Raw genomic sequence first — 21,862 nt, forward strand, 5'->3', positions numbered from 1 at the left:
TCTCTGAATATTTTAATGATATTATGGACCATAGATGATGTAATCCCTAAATTCTTTGCAATTTTACATTGAGGAACGTTATTCTTAAATTGTTGCACTGTTTGCCCATGCAGTCTTTCACAGAGCGGTGAACCCCTCCCCATCTTTACTTCTGAGAGACTCCGCCTCTCGGCAATGCTCCTTTTTTTTTTTTTTTTTATCCAGTCAAGTTACTGACCTGTTGCCAATTAACCAAATATTTTTTTTTAGCATTACACAACTTTTTTTCAGTATTTTGTTGCCCTGTCCCAACTTTTCTGAAACATGTTGCTGACATCAAATTCAAAATGAGTATATATATTTTTTATAAACAATAACATTTCTGTTTCAACATTTGATATGTTGTCTTTGTACTATTTTCAATAAAATATAGGGTTTCCATGATTTGCAAATTATCCCATTCTGTTTTTATTTACAGTTTACACAGCGTCCCGGCGGCACGGTGGTGTAGTGGTTAGCGCTGTCGCCTCACAGCAAGAAGGTCCGGGTTCGAGCCCCGTGGCTGACGAGGGCCTTTCTGTGTGGAGTTTGCATGTTCTCCCCGTGTCCGCGTGGGTTTCCTCCGGGTGCTCCGGTTTCCCCCACAGTCCAAAGACATGCAGGTTAGGTTAACTGGTGACTCTAAATTGACCGTAGGTGTGAATGTGAGTGTGAATGGTTGTCTGTGTCTATGTGTCAGCCCTGTGATGACCTGGCGACTTGTCCAGGGTGTATCCCACCTTTCACCCGTAGTCAGCTGGGATAGGCTCCAGCTTGCCTGCGACCCTGTAGAACAGGATAAAGCGGCTACAGATAATGAGATGAGATGAGACACAACGTCCCAACTTTTTTGGATTTGGGGTTGTAATATACTAGCACTTTGGCTGTTAGTTTGTGGTCTGTAGTTTCCTATTTGACGTTTAAATTTAATTTTGTTTCATTCTTACTCCTTTGTATTAATTATCATCACCCACTGGGCTGATGTGCTTACTGTTTTTGTGTTTTCTTGCGGATGGAGTTATTTTTTGCAAAACGATTCATATGGACAGAAATCTTTTTGAGCATAGCGGGCTCAGATATCCGTATACATATGGACTTAATGCTTGTATTATGTGCACAAAGTAATCGAGTACTTGGCTCGTGGCAGATAATAATCAGTATGTTGTGGTATTTGTATTGAGCATCTCTTCAGCATCTTGTAGTCAAGATAAATAGTCGAGATGGAGAGTTATACTGTATGTAGCGTATGACTACAGCATGAGCAGGCACGTTCGTCTGTGTATAAACAGAGCCACTAGGGATTTCTTTGCTATGGAGGAAGTGCAAGTGCAAACAGATGTAATCTTCCTGTGTGTGATGTACAGAGATCTGTACAGATCCTGTACATCAGAGAGGCCAGGCTTTGTGGATAAGATTACATACTCCTTCTCCTCACCATACAAACTGAACGGAAACATCTTGGCTCCAGTCTAAGGATGGCTGTAGTTATTAAATACGAACAGGCTAATCGCTGTTGTGCATCCGCTATTGCAGGGGTTTTCAAAGTGTGGGAGAGTCAGCCCCCCCCTCAGAGAGCAAATAAACAACAGCGCTCCCCCTTACAATTTTTGTTGTTGCTATACTTAATGTTCCATTCGTATTAAAAAAAAAATGGTTGTTGTACACATTATTTTTTTCTTTTTCACATTTTAAACATCTGTGCTTTTTAAAACATCTTGTTTTACACATTTTAAACATCTCATAGCATCGTTAGCTAGCACCTCTTTGCAGACAACACACTGTGGCAGTGGAGCATCTTCAGATCCAGTCCATGAAAATCCAAACTTTAAATAATCGTGGTCATACTTACTTCTTTTTCCAGTCCCCCAGGATTCCGCGGGCCTTTTTTGTGATTGTTGCAGGCTAAAATGTCTGATGTTGCGGGGGTTTCCAAAAAAAATTGCGATGAAAGTTGCGGTGTTTAGGTTTTTGTTGCGATTACATTGCGGGAGGAAGTGAAAGTTGCGAGAAATTGTTGCGATTTTCTCTTTTTGTGATTAAAATTGAGTGATATGTTAAATATTAAGTTATTACTGAAAAACTATTGATAAAAAAAACAAAGACACTGAGAAATGGTCCTATAAACAACTTTACCAATATAAAAGATTACCAGGACTACAAAAATGCAGAAAAATAGGCTTTACTTATCCAAATGCACCTGTTGGTTCAAAAGTTAAAGTGCATAGAACCTCACAGCACAACATGAAGTTACCTTAAAATATAATATAAATGCCTCAGCTTTCATGTAAGAAAAAAACACTATTAATACTAGTACTGTGTGCAGGCAGTCTCTCCTGAAGACTAAATTAAGCAGTAATTATAAACTAATAAAATAAATGGCTCAGGCTTCATAGAAGGAAAAAAAAACAATTTGAACAGAATCTCACCATATGATGCTGAAGCTGCCTAAACAATGGAAAATAAAATACCATTTTGGCAAAAATGTTGGCATCCATTAATTTCTTGTATTAAGTAAAAAAAAAATAAAGTGCACACAGTCCTTCACTGTAAACATCACACACTTTCAGTAACAGAATTTAAGCCTACATAAACACTGACTCGCACATCATGCAGTGTTGCCAGATACTGCTGACGTTTTCCAGTCCAAAATATATTCAAAACCCGCCAAAATGCACTTGAAAGCGCCAATCTGGCAACACTGCGCACATGCTGCTTCTCTTGAACATAGACATCCGGAAGTAAGGCGGAAGGTAGTTTGTCGATGTCACCTCAAGACGGCGCCAACGATTGGTCAAATTTGCGAGAAAGTTGCGGTGATTGGATATAATTGCAACACCGCCCTGAATTCGCGGGGATTGGTTGAATTTGCGCTGAAGCTGCAAATCGCAACATCCTGGAGGCTCTGTTTTTTTGCTTGGCCGTCTCCTCACTCCCTGTAGCTTTAGGTACTAAAAATCGATCCATTTTGTCTCTCACGTTGCGCCCCCCCTGAAGATCTCTGGCGCCCCCCAGGGGGGGCGCGCCCCACACTTTGAAAAGCCCTGCGCTATTGTATGTCCGTGTCAGTCTCATATTTGCAAAGACATGCAGGTGGTGTTACACACTGCCGTTGATGTAAATAAGACTCTTCTGATCCTTGGTACCAGTCAGAGGTGAGAATGTTTATGACATTTCCTATTGCTCAAAGTACCAGAAATTTTGGCAGCAGAGAACTGAAAATGCGTTTTTGTTTGTTTGTTTTGAAACAAAGCTACCAGTTGTATGGTTTTTTTGTAACTGGTGAAGCTACTAACTAACGGTACTCAGGGGTGGAGTTAGCACAAGTCAGTGTTGTAGTCGAGTTACTAAACCTCGAGTCCGGTCTCAAGTCCCCAGTGTTCAAGTCTGAGTCAAGTCCAAGTCATTAAAGAAAATTTCGAGTCAAGTCCGACACAAAGGACACAGCTGTCACACACGCACACTCTCTAAAACACATCGATAGCTTTGAGTAGTGTGAAGATGTATGTCCCATACCATAACCTACAATAAATTCACAAAAAAAGATGTCCTCTCATCTCATTATCTCTAGCCGCTTTATCCTGTCCTACAGGGTCGCAGGCAAGCTGGAGCCTATCCCAGCTGACTACGGGCGAGAGGTGGGGTACACCTTGGACAAGTCGCCAGGTCATCACAGGGCTGACACATAGACACAGACAACCATTCACACTCAGGTGGGGTTTACATTAGACCGTATCAGCGGATCATCAGATTAACGTTTTTAAAACGATTAGCGTGCACACAGCAACGCCAATACACGGATACGCTCGGCTCCGCAGGCATCCTGCGCTCCAAATCACTCCGCCCTGAACAGCGAGTGCCCTCTGGAGGGTGCGCACTCCGGCCCTGCGCAGCTCACAGAGCGCGCGAGTGGAGCGCACGAGCAGTGATTTGGGACTGAGCCGCTGTGTGTGTGCTCTCAGTGCATGTCGGGCATGCGTGTCACTTACCACTTGCAAGTGGAAGGATGGCAAGCCTAAAGACAATCATAACTACACAATGGGCAGTATTTGCATCAGTATTTGCAGTATTTTCATACTTTTATACTCTTTAATGAAAGGTGATACAAGGCTGAAGTCCGCGCCGTTTTTCAGCAGTTGCGTCACATGACCAACGCCAGCGAATCAGGAAGGTGGATGTCACAGTGACGTTGTCCAATGACGACGCCAGCTAGAGCTCAGCACAGCGTATCCGCGTATTCTCAATGTTTACACAGCACCGGACCAGACACGATCTGGATTGAATACGTGGACCCTGGCGGATTCCCGTTTCCAGGCGTTTTAATGTAAACGGACAGTGCATCCGCGAAGAAAACGAGACAGATACGGTCTAATGTAAACTTGGCCTCACATTCACGCCTACAGTCAATTTAGAGTCACCAGTTAACCTAACCTGCATGTCTTTGGACTGTGGGGGAAACCGGAGCACCCAGAGGAAACCCACGCGGACACGGGGAGAACATGCAAACTCCGCACAGAAAGGCCCTCGCCGGCTGCTGGGCTCGAACCCAGAACCTTCTTGTTGTGAGGCGACAGTGCTAACCACTTACACTTGTGTGCAAATTAGTATAAAAACGAGTGGAAATGTTATTCGTATTACCAAATTAGTATAAAAATTAATGTAGATATAAATATACCAAGTTATTATGGCATGCTACAAAAAATAAAGAAAAAAGTCCTCCGAGTCCTCGTCTCTAATTTACGAGTCCGAATGCAGTTAATGTACGAGTCCGAGTCATCAGTGCTCAAGTCCAAGTTGAGTCATGAGCCTTTAAAATTAGGGCACGAGTCAGACTCGAGTACTACAAGCCTGGCACAACTGTATCTTCCTGATTGGCTGTGTATAAAGTAGCGATGTACCTTGATACAAATAGGTTATTAGGAATGAACAGATGTGTCTTTTTTTCCATCAGTCGTTTGATCTTTCTGAAATATAACACACACACACACACACAAAATAGCCTCAGTGAGGCTGTAGCTCATACCGGCCACTGTTGTCATGTGCAAGTTTGAAATCCCATCAGTCCTGTCGGAGGAGAAGCAATTTTTCTGAAACTGCATATGACCCCTGTGTGGCCACATCCATGGCAGGTGGCGCCACCTGGTGAACAACTCTTGTTGGATTATGCCTTTAGAGTCTTCTGGGTGAGTTTCAGTGAAAACATCCTAGCAGTTTACCAACAGCAGTGTTTGGTGTGACGAGTCACCCAAAATTTTCAAACGCCCATAAAATGTTAAATATGGCAGGTGGCGCCACCATCTTGACAACTTTTATACATACCAACCTGCGGAACATTCCATACGAGTTCGATCAAAATCTGATCACTCCTGTAGGAAGAGTAGTGATTTTTGTGAAATTGCACGTGAACCCTCTGTAGCCTCATCCGTGGTAGGTGGCACCACCTGGTGAACAACTCTTGTTGGACTATGTCTTTAGAGTCTTCTGGGTGAGTTTCAGTGAAAACATCCCAGCAGTTTACAAAGAGTAGCGTTTAATGTGACAAGTCACCCAAAAATTTCAGACACCCATAAAATTGTAAATATTGCAGGTGGCACCACCATCTTGACAACTTTTATGCACACCCAGCTGGGGAACATATGTGCGAGTTTGATGGAAATCCGATTAATCCTGTAGGAGGAGTAGCGATTTTTTGTAAATTGTGGACGGACAGCCGACGGATGACGCGTGATCGCATGAGCTCATCTGGCCTGGCCTGCAGCTGGATGAGCTAATAATAAAAACTGAAGTAAATCTTGCCAGAAATGTTTACAAGGTGCTTGATTGAGACCACTTATGAACTGAGTAACTGAGGTTGAATGGAGTTATATTCTACATAAATTTGTGAATGGAAATCAATGGAAATCACTTCTTTTTCCAGCAGAATTGTTTTGTTTACCAATAGTTCTGGGATATAGCGGTAGGATTCACTTTTTTTTTTTTTTTAAATCCTCTTCAAGGTTAGGCCACACCCACTTCCGGTTCAGATACAAATACGGAGAGTGGCATTTCATTACACCTCTAGTATAAAGCACTAAAAAAACATACAACACCAAACACGGGGACAAACACTGGTGTTGTGCAGAGGTGGACAAAGTACCCAACTTCATTACTTAAGTCAAAGCACAGATCCCACTGGTTAAATGTTACTCCGATACAAGTGAAAGTTGTCCAGTCAAATTTTTGCTTAAGTTAAAGTACTGAAGTACTTGCTTTTAAAAATACTTAAGTATTAAAAGTACATTTTCTGTCAACGCATTGTTGTATTATTGTCACACCGCTTACAAAACCTAACGCCTCTGAAGCAACCGACTGGATTTACAAAATGAACGCATGCTGTGCCGTCATGGTGGTTTAACGTTAAGCTAGCTAGCCAGTGAAGCTCCACCTGACATGCTAGCAAACTCTTTTCAAACTCTGAATCATATTGAGTAGCTAACATTACTAGAAAAGAAAGATTTCTACGTTCTGTTTATTTGGCAAGAATATGCTAAAACATATTTTTGAAAGGACTTCAGATAAGTTAACGTTATTCATGTTAGCGTAACTCTGTTTTTACATGCTAACTAACAGTGTCCAAGTTAACTAGCTATGTGTAAACGTTAGCCGTGGACAAGGCGATGGCAACTTGGCGGGCAAATCCATAGAATGTCCTTTGACTAACCAGACTGCACAGCTATTGCAACGTTATCGCTAGCTCTAAAAGCACAGACAACTTCATTGCAAGCTTTCTATTGGAATAAAATGTTTACATCCCTCAATATGCTTCTGCAGGTTGGACGGGGAATTTTTGAAGGCTGTGATGTGGTTCATTTTTGGCAAACAAAGCAAACAATTAAAACGAAACAAATTGTTAATCCTTTCAGAAAACTGAAACATGGGTTCTAGGTAAGGCCATGGGTGCGTGCATTCCCCAGAAGAACCGCCTCCTTCCATTCGGCCATCAACTGATTGTGTTCAAATAATGCTGCTGAGAAATCACTGAACTTGATTTTATACAGTCTATGGATGTGACGTGATCCTAGTGATTACTGACAGGCTGTCTCAGTGTCACCTGCGAAAAACCAATCACGTTTTAGAAAAGAAAAGAAAAAACATCCACTTTCAAAGCCACTTCATAGTAACGAGGACCTTGACAGAAATGTAGTGGAGTGAAAAGTACGATCTTTTGCCGCTTTTCCACTACAAACGCGGCTGAGCCGTGCCGTGCTGAGTTGGGCTGAGTCGAGCCGAGCGGGGCTGTTGGAGTTGCATTTCGACTACAACCGCGCTGAACCGTGCTGGCTGGAAGTGGGTGGACACATTGGGTGGAGTTAGCGAAAGTGGGTGGACGTCAGGTGATGTCGTTAAGCAGCGCAAACAGTGACATCAGTGAGCTTTTAAGCGGTAGTCTCACGACCCGAATAGTAAACAATAAACATGAAGTCGTTAGTGTTGCTGGTCTTGGTTCTGTGGCTTGTTGTCACCGACAACGCCAACAGATACTGGCAAGAGCGTATAGATGAGGCGAGGCGCATAAGGCTTCAGAAATTCTCGTAATTCGTAATTATTCTTCTTCCGGGTTTGCGGTGTTTACAGATCCCAGCGTGCTCGCGGGGCGTGTGTGGGCATGTGAGGACACCTCCTCCTCACCAATCAGTGCACAGGGGAGTGTCTGCTCACGCCCCCAGCCTCACTCGGCTCGCTTTGGCTCGCTTCAGCCCCACTCCAAAACGGTGCGAGTTTTGGGTGCTAAGCAGGGCTGAAGCGAGCTGAGTCGTGCTGTTTTTTGGTAGTCGAAACGCGAGCCGTGTCGGGCTGAAGTGAGCTGAAGTGAGCTGAAAAAGGGTAGTGGAAAAGGGCCATTAGTCTTTCAAATGTAGTGAAGTTAGTCATAAGTTTCCAAAAGAAATAATACTCAAGTAAAGTACAGATACTCAAAAAGTGTACTTAAGTACAGTACTCAAGTAAATGTACTTTGATACTGTCCACCTCTGGTGTTATGTTGATGTTTGTGTTTTCAGTAGCCTCATTTTACTGTTTTACTTCTCAGCCTGCATAAAATGTGTTGTATAAAAACCTACGTACTTGCACAATCACACATTTTTACTGCTAAACATTCTAACGGATCAGAAAAAAAATTCCGATGATGTGATTGTCTCCATTTGTTGGTGGGAAATCACCTACAATCCACTGCGTCCACTTGGGACCGGTTCTTGTTTTTGAACGCGTATGGAAAAAAAGTTGTAGAAGAATGTTTTCCTGCAATCAGTGGGCTGTGTGTGTATTTTTTTTTTTTCTTGGCAGAGTTTGTGTAACGGCGGGCAGCGTGACATGCCGGCACAGGGTCAGAACGGTGGCGCACAGAAGAGCGAGAACACAAACGGGGTGGAGGAGCTGCGGGCACCCGAGCATAGACGAACAGGCCGGACGCTAGACATGGAGAAGGACAGCACACGCTCCGTGTCGCTGCTCGAGCAGAAACGCAAGGTCGTCTCGTCCAGCATCGACGTGCCACATGCCAGGTAGGACTGCAGTGCATAAGCAGTGACACACACTGGCAGAAATAAAAAGTGTCAGTGACGTGTGTGTTGTGCTTCTTTTCATTATTGAAAATTAGAAATAAGAGAAACATTATTATTATTATTATTATTATTTGTCCAATATGAAGAAATGTTTTACAGATAGAGCAAAGCCACATCTGATGGAGATTTAGGGATTTAAAGAAAATATCTCGCAAATGAACAAATTGAGCCAAAAGGCGGTCTTTATGTCTGTCCTTTTATAAAAAAGCTGCATGTTTAATTTTTTCTTAATGATATATCCCGTGAAGTGATGAAAATAGACAGGACTATCTTTTTGTCAGGAATACTGCCATCACTCCATCATGTGTGATGAAATTTTCCACGAGCACAGCGGAAGTGTACAAGCACACGCTATACTAGTGTCAGCAGGGCGAAGTATTCTGGAGACAGATGTAAGTGCAGAAGATCTTTATGATAAAGTGTAAACAGGCAAACAATTGAAATCGGCAGGCGTATATCGTGAATGGTAAAACGGCAAAAGGTCGAGCGAGGTACAAACAGAACAGCGTAGACAGAAGCAGGGTCAAAAACGACGAACAGGAATCAGAAACCAGGAAATAAGGATCAGTAATGTGTCACAACTACACAATACTTCGCAAAGCAAGTCTGCATTCGGAGTCCTTATTTAGGCGTGCTGATTGCGTCTTAATCCCGTGCAGGTGTGTGTCATTTGCAGCGCATGTGAGTCAGTTCGGAGCGCGCACTGTCCCGAGCGCCTGAGACTCCTTCTGTGACAACTAGACTATAGCGTAATATTATGGTCTGGCGTGACTTCTCGGTCAATTTGTTTGCATTTTTCCACAAAAATTATTGTGATGCAGTATTAGAAAAGGAATCAAAATAAAGTAGTGGCTAGTTCCTTGCCTGTTTATTAAAAAAAAAAGTTCCTGTTTATCTTCCACCCATTTGATGCGTGACACGGTATGCAGACGCGTGGAATCCTACGTCACACAGCGCGATACTCATTTTCGTCTCCTAATACATCCTTGTATCTGGCTAATCCAGTATAGACGCGCCTGGGAAGATGACCCGACAGACTGATGTTACAACTTTAACATGTTTTTTTTTTAAACTAGACGGCTTTTCGATTTCATAAAATTGGTGAAATTTAGTTCCTTCTGAAATTTGGTCATTGTGATATGTTTATTTTTGTAATATCTTAAAAAAAAAAAAAAAACAGGCCATTCTGTGACTGGGAAGTTATTTAATTTGAGGGGATTCCCGAACAAATAACATGCATGAAATCGCTCGCTTCGCACAGTCAAGCAGACAGAGGAAGTCCGTGTGCACATGCGCAGGTTTACCTTCTTCTTTTGGGTTTTACAGCAGCTGGCATCCACAGTGTTGCATTACTGCCATCTACAGGTTTACCTTGACCGTGCACTGACAGTTCCATCATTCTGTCGCTAAACGAACAGCTGATCACACCGAGGTGCTCGCTGACCGCCGATATTTATTAGTTTGGTCCTGCGTTTCCTTTCCTTCGTAACATAACGTCTTTTCTTCTCGCTTTTCGTTACTGTACTCGGTCTTTCACGTTTCATTCGCACGCTCGCGTCCTCCATTTTTCTCTCCTGTTTCAAATTTGTATCCCGCAATGCCTTGCGTGAACAGGGAAAGCCCACCACGTCATGCATGACGTAGTATCTTGAATGAGGTCACGGCGAAGCAGGAAAAAATGGCAGAGAATTTCGGGCCACGCGGCTCTAAATTCATTAATTATTCTTTTAGGAAAAAAAGTAATGAAATTGGAAGTCTGTGATTCGAATTCAGTAGCTTTCGGTCCACTAAACAGAAGTAACTGGGTGTCAGGGAAAATTATTTTTATGACCTAAACGTGAAAATTCTGAAAGGCAGACTACCTTTAAGCTAAAGTCCACTTAATTTTTTTCGTCTAGAACATCTTGTATTAATGTATAATGATATTTCATAACCCCATAATTTCAAAATTTCCTGGTTAATGGCTTTAAAGAGCTCTCTGGTAGGAATATGTTGCTCACAGAATATCAAACAATCGTAGTCTTTAAAATCTTAGACTATACAGTAAACATTACATACAAACATAAACATACAGTCTATATTTACATACATACAGTATATTATGTCTCATCTCATTATCTGTAGCCGCTTTATCCTGTTCTACAGGGTCGCAGGCAAGCTGGAGCCTATCCCAGCTGACTACGGGCGAAAGGCGGGGTACACCCTGGACAAGTCGCCAGGTCATCACAGGGCTGACACATAGACACAGACAACCATTCACACTCACATTCACACCTATGGTCAATTTAGAGTCACCAGTTAACCTAACCTGCATGTCTTTGGACTGTGGGGGAAACCGGAGCACCTGGAGGAAACCCACGCGGACACGGGGAGAACATGCAAACTCCACACAGAAAGGCCCTCGTCGGCCACGGGGCTCGAACCCAGGACCTTCTTGCTGTGAGGCGACGGCGCTAACCTCTACACCACCATGCCGCCCCAGCAGAAAGATAATGTCTATATTTGTGACTGAATAAGATCATGAATCCTGATCGCATGCATTTTATAAACACCCACATCTACCAAGAGACCTTTGAAGGACATGCTACTCTATGCAATTATTTTTAGGATACTCCATGTACTGAAAAACAATAGCTTCTTTCCTTGGTTTGAAACAGCAAAACATAATAATAGAGGTAATAATGTGTTTTGAGGATATTCTAAATATAAATTCCCAGCAAACAACCTGAACCTTAACCCTAACAGCACCTCAGTCTAAACTGTCTAACCCCGACTTGTGGAACAAGAACGAATCTGTCATTTAATTTATTACACATTACGTTCGTCAAGTTTTACTAAACTGAATTATTTTGTTTCGCAGCATAGAATTGAAGGTTTATATTAAAGTGCATATCACGGGTAAATTCAGGAGCAAGATCAATGTAATTCTCCTATTTTATATTAAACTTTGGTCAAATATCTGTCACATTTTGCATTTTGTGCAATTTTTTTACCTTGCACAATACCAGAAAAATTCAGTTGAAATCAAGCCATTTGAGGCGAATTGGTCCGCCTCTGAAAAAACTTGGCATTTGGATTTCCCGGCAAACATTGATTTACGTGACGTCGCGTGCGGGACGCCTCCCTCTGAATCCTACGTCAGCGCTGGTTTGTTTATGAGAAAACGACCTGGTGGTTTTCTGCAAATTTCTTCGTTATCGCGTAATTATTAAAATGGTTAACAGATGTATCGTAGGAGGGTGTAGCAACACCAATCTTGATGGGATTAGTACTCATCGTTTCCAAAAGATCGGACAATGAGAGAGAAATGGGAGCGCTTGGTCTACGCAGGCTGTGCACTGAAACCGTGCAAAGCTCACGCAGCCTGCTGGCGCTTTCGCAGGTAACGTCACGAATCTGGCTCCAGACTCCCTTGGGATTTTTCCAGACCTGTTTTATTAGTGTGCTTGCTATTGTTCTTAAGTTTACTTATTCTGCCTTATTCCGACATGTTTTTTGGATCCACTACTCTTCCTAGGGCGTTCGAGATAGAGACACCGTTCCAACTCTGAGACGTCTGGCCCGAAGTGGTGTAGTGTGCTTGTATACAGCTTTTGGATCAATGCGCCCGTTCTCTTGTTCTTGTCGTTTTTCTTTTGTTTTTTTCCCATAGAGAATGAATAGGGCTCATGAATCAAATCGTCCTACTCGGACACGCTCCATCGCAGATGCACCAAACCTCATGTGATACTTCAGGCCAACTCCCCCGACACATACATGCGATCGGTTCTGACCCGCACTCATATTTTTCCTTTCTTTTTGCTCATCCCTTTTTCCTCCTTAGGCTTGCATTGATTTTTGGCCCCACTGAAAATGAATGGTGTTTCAGGAGAAAAACTTTCACTCTCCATCAATTTTTTTTAACCAAGTGACCAAACTTCAAGAAACTTCACTTGATGCCTCAGGCCAAGTCCCCACACAGATCCATCCCCTCATCTGAGACCTGCACTCGTCTTTTCCTTGGTTTTCACGCATCTCTTTTTACCTCCATAGGCTTCCATTGATTTTTGGCCCCATTCAAATGAATGGAGTTTTGCTCAGTAACACTTCACCACACATCCACCAAACTTCATACGGCACCTCAAGCCAAATCACCCATCACACACATGATATCGGTTCTGACCCGCACTCGTCTTTGTCTTGCCTTTCATCTGTCCATTTTTTCTCCATTTTGCCGCTAATCAGTGGAAGCTTGACTGAGTCATTCCTCCCTTCCCCCATAGGTGATGATGCATTTGGCAAGGATCTGCTCATTTGAGACTTTGACAGCAAAATCAACTTCAACTCAACGGCCACTTTATTAGGAATACTTACACGCACACACGATAGCAATTAGCATATAAGCATTCATGTGTTACCATGCTAGCTGTTAGCATGTTACCCATTACGATATCATGCCTGCTGTTAGCTCGCGAGTTGTTAGCTTGTTCACCATTAGCATGTTATCATGAGAGCTGTTAACATGATAGGATTAGCATGGTAGCATGCAGAGTTCGCATGTTTGCCGTTAGCGAGTTCACCTGAGCATGTTAGCATGCTAACTGTTAGCATGTTAGCTGTTAGCATGTCACCCTCCGTGTGTTAGCATGCTAAAAGTTAACATACTATCCATTAGCATGTTAGCCTGTTAGCATGATAGCTGTCAGCATATTAGCCTTAAAGTGTTAGAATTTTAACAAATGGCATGTTAATCATTAGCATGTTAGAATGCTAGCTGTTAGCATGTTATCTATGAGCATGTTATCTATTAGCATGTTAGCATTAACATGTTAACATGCTAGCTTTTAGCATGTTAGTATGTTAACTGTTAGCATGTTAGTTGTTAGCATGTTGGCATTAGCATGTTGGCATGCTAGCTTTTAGCATGCTAGCATGATAGCTGTTCTGCTACAGCTCAGCAAGCACACTTTGCATTTTCTCTGCAGAAATGCAGTCTAGTTTTATTTTTTTTCTGCTGTAGACAGATGGCCTTGTGCAGGTGGAAGATAAATCCCAGGTTTATATTCATGCACTCATTCTTAACACGTTTGTCATTATGGTACGAGTTCAAACATATGCAGGGACTTGTATGGTGGAATGGCATGAACAGATTTAAAGGGGATGTATAGAGATCTTGCATGTGACGTCACAGCCGATCCAGATTGTGACAGACGCCATCGTGTCGGTCAAACGCCATATTCCGCCTTCTACTTCTACTTCTGGTTCTACTTCTGCTTTTACATCTACCTTTTCTTCTGGAAAACCCTACTATATGCAATTCTACTACAACGGCTGCGGCTACAAGCTCTCCCTACCTGTGCACGGTTTTTATGTTTTTTGTGTGTATTTTTGTGTGTTGTTCGTCTGTACCGGACTTCAATATCCACTACAACCGTATGGACTTACTGGACATTGGTTTCCAGCAGAAAATGACGGTTTGTAGCGATTTCCATCGCATGCACAACATTCCGGACGAGAAAAAAAAAAAAACATTCCGGACGAGACCAGATTGCGAGACCAGCGGGGTCTCCGTGGATTGTTATCGGAAGCAAAGCGAAGGAGGCAGCGCCGGGAGCCGAAGCAAAAGCGAGGCTACAGGCAGAGCCGGCCTGTTGACTAAGCTCAGAAAACAGCTACTCAAGCCTCTACCTCTCCAACGCCAGATCCATGTAAACAACACGGACAATTTGGAATTACCTTATTCTATAATCGGCTGTCAGTGCTATACTCAATACTTAAGTGACTTACCCATCCAGTGAGGATCATTTTCTTGCTTACAAGATGCCACATCTGAGTCGCTGACAAATCCTGAATTTCTGTAAAGATAACTGTCCAGAGATTTATAAGCACGCAGTGCTTCACCACTGAACAGCGAGGGAAAGTGAATGAGGTAATCATACATGTCCGGGTATTCCGCTGGCAGTTCAAAATCCGGTTGTGAAAACTCCGTCCGGAAAGCCATAAGGGTCACAACTCTGTAGATCGTTTATTTTAGACATATATCTAGTTATCTGTTCATTAGAAAAATGAGCCGTGTAGTCCGTCGGTTGAAATTGATCCATTCTGCACACGAGTGCAGCAGTATTCAGCGGTGTTTTTGACCGACACGATGGCGGTTGTGTACTTTCCGGTCACGTGACTGCAAGATCTCTATAGTGGAAAAACTCACTTTTTCAGTGCTTGTGCACATACATTTGGGTATCTGGAGAGCCTACCAACCCACAAACTCTGAAATAAGACACCCAGTCAGTTTCTTTTGTTCTGGCTATTTCAGAAAACGTGCTTCAAAAAGATGTTCAGATTCTTCTCCTCTTTCTATGTCACCAGGAGCTCATTAGATTTATCCCGCCCCTCATCTGAGTATCTCCACTCATGGCTTGAGAACTGGCTTTGTGAACGAATATTCAGGAAGAAAGTGCTACCTGATTGACAGGCACAAGAGGGGGGTGGGGTGAGCAGTGGCTCATTATCATTTAAAAGAACAGGCGCTCAAACTGGCCACTTTGATCAGGGATGTTTAGACAAGGTGAAAAGGGAACTGTGGTGGTTTATCCATGTGGTATTTTGACCGAAATCACAGATATTTCATTAAGACCTCAGGGAAGTGTGTCAGCTTGTGGAAAAGAGGTATAATACGTCACCTTTAAAATCTGTTTGTTAATATTGGGAAGTTTCGAGGAGCTTTTTTTGTTTACTCCAGTGGCCGTAGCATGTAACAGTCAGAGAACAAAGTGTAATTTAAAGTTATCAGATAGGGGAAAGTGTTAAGGAGGGTAGACTTTGTGCTTTCTGGCTTTTTAGTAACATGGCCAGACATATTTGCTTTATTAACGGGGAGAGAGAGAGAGAGAGAGAGAGAGAGAAGGCTGGTGAGGGATTGAAAATTTCGGGCTGTGTTATCATAAGTGATAACACGAACTAACTTGTGTTGCAGACATTCCACAACATTAAATATAATTATAAATGGGTAAAAAAAAAAACCCCACATTATTCTTATTAGCTTATCTGACCATAAGGCTGATGAGCTGTTGCCATGGCGTGGCATCCGTCGTCCACAATTCAGTTAAATCGTATCCTCTCTATCAATTCTCCACGGATTTCCATTCCGATTGTTTTGTTTGAAAGAGCTCATCACTCCGCACAAAACTTGCCCTGTGTCCGAAATCGTTCACTTGTTCACTGCTCCCTATTCACTATATAGGGAATTACTATATAGAGGACTATATAGTGAGCTCATTGGTAAAATGAAAAAATGCTTTCGGACACGAGTCCGTCACGCTGCTATTTACGTCATTACTGTGGCACAATTAAAACGTGCCAGATTAGTCGGCTGGTGGGTTTTCAAAATAATAAATACAGTGGTGCTTTAAAGTTTGTCAACCCTTTAGAATTTTCTATATTTCTGCATAAATATGACCTAAAACATCATCAGATTTTCACACAAGTCCTAAAAGTAGATAAAGAGAACCCAGTTAAACAAACGAGACAAAAATATTATACTTGGTCATTTATTTATTGAGGAAAATGATCCAATATTACATATCTGTGAGTGGCAAAAGTATGTGAACCTCTAGGATTAGCAGTTCATTTGAAGGTGAAATTAGAGTCAGGTGTTTCCAATCAATGGGATGACAATCAGGTGTGAGTGGGCACCCTGTTTTATTTAAAGAACAGGGATCTATCAAAGTCTGATCTTCACAACACATGTTTGTGGAAGTGTATCATGGCACGGACAAAGGAGATTTCTGAGGACCTCAGAAAAAGCATTGATGCTCATCAGGCTGGAAAAGGTTACAAAACCATCTCTAAAGAGTTTGGAAATTTAATGTGGGAAATACGCTCAGTATAATATTATTTTTGTGATAAATCCATATTATACCGAACGGATTTCCCACATTAATCAATACAAAGTACCTGCATCTTTCAATTCTTTTAAATCAAGGCTGAATATTTTCTTCTTTGCTGCTGCATTTTATTAAATCAAATTTGAGACTTTTAATTTGATTTTTTTTCAGCACGACCGCAATGCATGATGGGATATATTGCTTGGTTAGTGACCATCGTTGTACACTACTTTTCGTGATGCATTGTGGGATACTTTGAGTGCACTATAGACCCCTTGCACTGACGTCACCCGAAACCGGAAGTAAACAAACCCTGCGCCATATTGGAAGGCCAACAAGCTCTTGATTGGGGGAAATAACGGCAGCGGTATGTGAACCCACGAGAATAAAGTGGAGTGGCTTTATTTATGATTTATTGGCCCAACAGTAGACTTGAAAGAAACCTGTGTGAGACTTGGCAAAAAACTGGATATAATGGACAAGTCTGTGCATGATCTGTGGACATGGCAGATTATTTCAAAACCCTGAAGTCTGCTGAAAGGAAGCGATATGTTGAGAAACTGACTCTGATTGATGGTTTTGTCCCTTGGCTGTGTTTATTACAGCCAGCTACTGACACATTTAGTGTGTCTAATGACTAGGGTGTTTTCGTTAGAATTTCATGCACTTGGTTCATCAAACAACCTACAATGGTAAACTTTTGTGCTGTGTTAGGGTGTTCTAACAAAGCTGATGGGAAAGGTGAAAAGAAGTCTTTCTACAGAATACCAGCTGTGATTGAGACACAAGGGGAGCAAACCAAGGAGCTTTCTGCCAGGAGGCAGAGAGAGGATTTAGCTGCTTTATGCAGAGCGGATCTGAATACTTCAAATCTACAACAGTACAGAATATGTTCAGACCATTTGGTTACTGGTAAGTCACTAGGCTAGAGTGTTGTAGAACATTTTTTTAAATGTTTACTGAATAAAAACATCCTTAATTTTATCACATTTATGTTATATATTTCATTTCTTTCTTTTGTTTTAATTTTCCTCCCTCCATCCCTCTTTGGATTTTAAATATAGTTTTTCCCCATGTCCAAATAATTCAAAGATATATAAATAAAAACAGATAAGTAGTAAAAAACTCTTGCTCGTAGTTTGTTTTATATTGTGAGTATGTATGTATGTATGTATGTATGTATGTATGTACTTGAGGTCTTCCAATATGGCGCCCTAACAAAATCTCGCGGTACGGTGACGTCACGCGGTAGCCCTCTATAGAGAGTGTAATAATCCTCACTATCATTTCGGACAGCACTACAAAATGGTGTCCTCACCATATAGTGAGTAGGGAGCGATTTCGGACACAGGATAGGTCGTTGTTTTGTCAAATTTTTTGCTAACGAGTTAGTAATTAGGCCAAATTAATGAATTTTCCAGGCCTCTCACTAGAATTATATCTCCTCAATCATTTCTCATCCGATTTCAGTTCTGATCGATGTTTTGGGTCGATCAGGAACATGAGGAACAAAACTTGGGCATTTGTTTGCTGATTTTCCTGTGGTAAAGAAATTGTTTACAACTTTGTTTATTTTCAGTTAAATTGTATCTCCTTCCTCAGTTCTCAATGGATTTCAGTTCTGATTGTTTTATTTAAAGGAACTAGACCTTGGTCATTGTATTGTCAAATTTTTGCGAACAAATGACTAATTAGGTCAACTTAACCCATTTTCATGCCCCCGCCACCGTAAGGCGCAGGAGGCATTATGTTTTCAGGTTGTCCGTCCATGCGTGCGTGCGTCCGTCCCGAAACCTTGTGAACGCGATATCTCAAAGGCCAATGAAAGGAATTTCACCAAACTTTCACCATTTGTGCGCTTTGGGACAAACATGAACCGATTAGATTTTCAGATCAAAAGGTCTAAGGCCAAGGTCACTGTGAGGTCGAATGTCTGTCCGAGAACCTTGTGAACACAATATCTCCAAGGCAGATGAAAGGAATTTCACCAAACTTTCGCCATTTGTGCATTTGGGGACAAGGATAAACTGATTAGATTTTCAGATCAAAAGGTCTAGGATCAAGGTCACTGTGAGGTCAAATGTTTGTCCGCGTGCGTCCGTCCCGAAACCTTGTGAACGTGATATCTCAAACGCTGATGACAGGAATTTCACCAAACTTTCACCATTTGTGCGCTTTGGGACAAACATGAACTGATTAGATTTTGAGATCAAAAGGTATAAGGTCAAGGTCACTGTGAGGTCGAATGTCTGTCCGAGAACCTTGTGAACACAATATCTCCAAGGTAGATGAAATAAATTTCACCAAACTTTCACCATTTGTGCATTTGGGGACAAGGATAAACTGATTTAGATTTTGAGATCAAAAGGTCTAAGGTCAAGGTCACTGTGAGGTCAAATGTCTGTCCAAAAACCTTGTGAACACAATATCTCCAAGGCTGATACAAGTAATTTCACCAGGTCAAGATTACTGTGAGGTCAAATGTCCATCCCCAAATCACAACTTAATAAGGCGTGTAGTCTACCGGGTGGAGGCATCCCCATCGACGCCGTTGGCGTCGAGTTCTATCTAGTCTTCTGACTAGAATTGTATCTCCTCTCTCATTTATCATGCGAATTCAGTTCTGATCAATGTTTTGGGTCGATCTTCCTTCGGAGACCAAAATTTAGTCCTTTGTTGATTTTCCTGTTGCAAACAATTTGTCGTGGAGGTTGGTCCTTTCTCACATCGTCACATTTCAGTTCTGTTTGATGTTTTGTTAGTCGCGGTTGTTTCGATGGCATGCCAGATGAGCTACTCCATCCTTGACGTTCTGGTTTTATGCACTGATGAATTGCTGTGGTATAAAAGGAGTAAAACATTTCGTGACATGCTTCCCCTCCCTGCATTGTTGTTGAACATATTATTGCTGCACATAGTTTTACTTCATTTTTCACGTTACTCAGTAACTCTGTAAACTGTGACGTGACAATAAATCTAGATCTGTTATAGGAAAACAATCACATGAACCCATTGTCGATTCTTTTCCAGTAACAGCATGACAACACAATCGTGTTCTGTTCCTAACTTAATAATCAGACGAACAAGTCGATTTATATCGTGTATCGGACAACTTTGATGCTGCTCTGAAAAAAACCATCTACAACAGAACAATTCATCATCATCATCATCATCATCATATTTCCCTCTTGGCACATTACTGGCCTTGGGGCGCTCCTGATGGGGGTAGTCTAACATCCATCAGTTGCATAAGCCTTGTTTTGTCCATCATACACCGCCTAGCCTGTGTCCTATCCACCCCAAGCAACTTTTCGACCTTAGTCCAGACTTTGGTCGGTGTTCTACAATCAAAAAGAACTTGCTTTTGTATGGCCCAGTTTTGTAACCTGCAAACATGGCCTAGGTATTTCAAATACTGGTGTTGACAGAAGATGCGGATAGGAGGAGTGTTTGTAAGTTCCCTCAGTTTTTGGGAACTGAGTACTCGGTTGGAAATTTTGTATCTCCAATCTAGTTCACTGTCATCGGACACTTGCTTTTCTCTTGTGGGAGCATTGATGCGTTGAAACCCACCCTTGACCATTTTCCTTAGAAATCCGTTCCAGATCACTTCCACTGTATCCAACTCTTTTTCAGTCAGTGCACATGCCTGTATACTATATAGAAGGCGAGATCGCACTATTATCAATCTTATATTGTTAAATATTGTTGAACCAAGTGTACCATTTTCAGACTTTGTGTTTGGCAGGTCAGCCCGCATCATTCCTGCTGTTCACTCCCATGTTTTGTTTGGCTCGCGATCCATAATAACATGTCATTAAGTTGATGATCTTTCCCAGACCAATTTTGAAGTGCATTTTGTAGATGTGTGTGCGCGCGCCCTGATTCTCAGAACCGTTTCAGCTCATTCATGCTGCCATATTCAGACTTCACCAGAGACCATTTGGCTTTTGCTGGACAGCAGAAATCTTTAAAATATGCATACAGAAGCTGTTGTAGTATTTCAGACACGGTTTTGGACGGTTTACAGCCCTATATCCGAATTTCCCACATGGGTTATTGTGGTTTTCTGCTGGCAGAAAACCACAAGCAAGCACAGATTGAGTAACAAATACTGTGCTTCTGCTGTTTATGTCTTGTTTCTTATTTTAAACCTCTTGCATGTGTGTAGAGATACTATAAGTCCGAGAGAACAGAACACACTAAGCGTTTTTCACATGGACATCGATCAATGTGTGGTCCTGGATGTAGAGATTCTATTGTTTTGTGTGAAATTACTAGAATTATCGAACGGTTTGAGACCTTTTGAGGAATGTTCAAGTTCATATTGTCTGATCTCAGGAGTAATAGCTCAGCAGTGGAAGGAATTTAGATGGAACCGAGATGAGAACATTGAGTGTTGGGGGATGCGATCATGAGAAATTGAAGTGCACTTTGCCCTCTCAGGTTGTGATTAAAAAGATCATGTCTCACACACACACACACACACACACACACACAACCCTGAGCATGTGATTGCTTACCCGTCAACAGCGTCCTAGACGCTAGTGCTTGAACCTCAGCAGGCTGCAGCGTACAGCTACTCGGAGTGCGTTCAATTACACCGAAATGGAGATGAATGTGTGGAGGTGGACCTGCAGGACCGGGTTGAGCTGGAGGTGCACCTTTCACTCCCTCGTCAGCTTTTTTTCAGTCCCTATTACAGAGCAGAGTGGCTTGGCTCATCAGATTTTGTTTACCCTCAGCCTGTACCGTATGAGCACTCGGACCGCTCTTGCAAGAAAGAAATCAATAACCGTTCTTCTGATGATTGATCCACATTAGATCAGCATAAGCATTCTGACATTGTGACAGCAGACTCAAACATTTTTTCCACTCGGCTGCCTTCCCCGGAGAAAGTTTTATCAAAAGGTTTTATTAAATCACACGTGAGAATAGGAAACGGTCACATTTTAAAGCGTTATTGTTCCGGGTGCGTTACTCTGTGTTGGAGAGCCCGAGGCATTCAGGATCTGCAGATCGACGTGTCCTTCCTCTGCAGCACATATGGGCTCTGGCTATTCTATTCATGTTTATGTTTTTAACCGTAGCAGGAAATGGCCAATTGTAGCAAGCTGGAGATCTGACTTGTGGCACTGAAGCTCTGATTTGTTGACGAATAGCCTTCAGAGAACTAATTGCAAGCAGAGGAAGTGAAGTATGATTTAGGGGCGGACCGAGGACTCTGATTGTTGTTGAACGGTAAAATCAGCAGCAGGCCTGTGCCAAGTTCAAGGCCTTTCCAGAAAGAAAAAAAGCTGTGCAAAAAAGAAAAGGAATTCATATTACGTATTATTCTGACTCACTGACTGTGTTGTTTACCATACAGTCGAGTGCAAAAGTTTT

At 42.1% G+C, this 21,862-nt stretch overlaps 1 protein-coding gene across 2 annotated transcripts in view; it reads left to right on the forward strand.

Moving 5' to 3' along the window:
• Positions 1-21,862, forward strand: part of znf704 (zinc finger protein 704) — a 152,641-nt gene that overhangs the window by 9,400 nt on the left and 121,379 nt on the right. For both annotated transcript variants that reach the window (XM_060942724.1, XM_060942723.1), the window contains exon 2: positions 8,338-8,555. In XM_060942724.1, coding sequence (XP_060798707.1) covers positions 8,338-8,555 — 218 coding nt within the window. The remainder of the gene's footprint in view (positions 1-8,337; positions 8,556-21,862) is intronic.

Source organism: Neoarius graeffei, chromosome 16, assembly GCF_027579695.1.
Source record: "Neoarius graeffei isolate fNeoGra1 chromosome 16, fNeoGra1.pri, whole genome shotgun sequence".
NCBI lineage: Eukaryota > Metazoa > Chordata > Actinopteri > Siluriformes > Ariidae > Neoarius > Neoarius graeffei.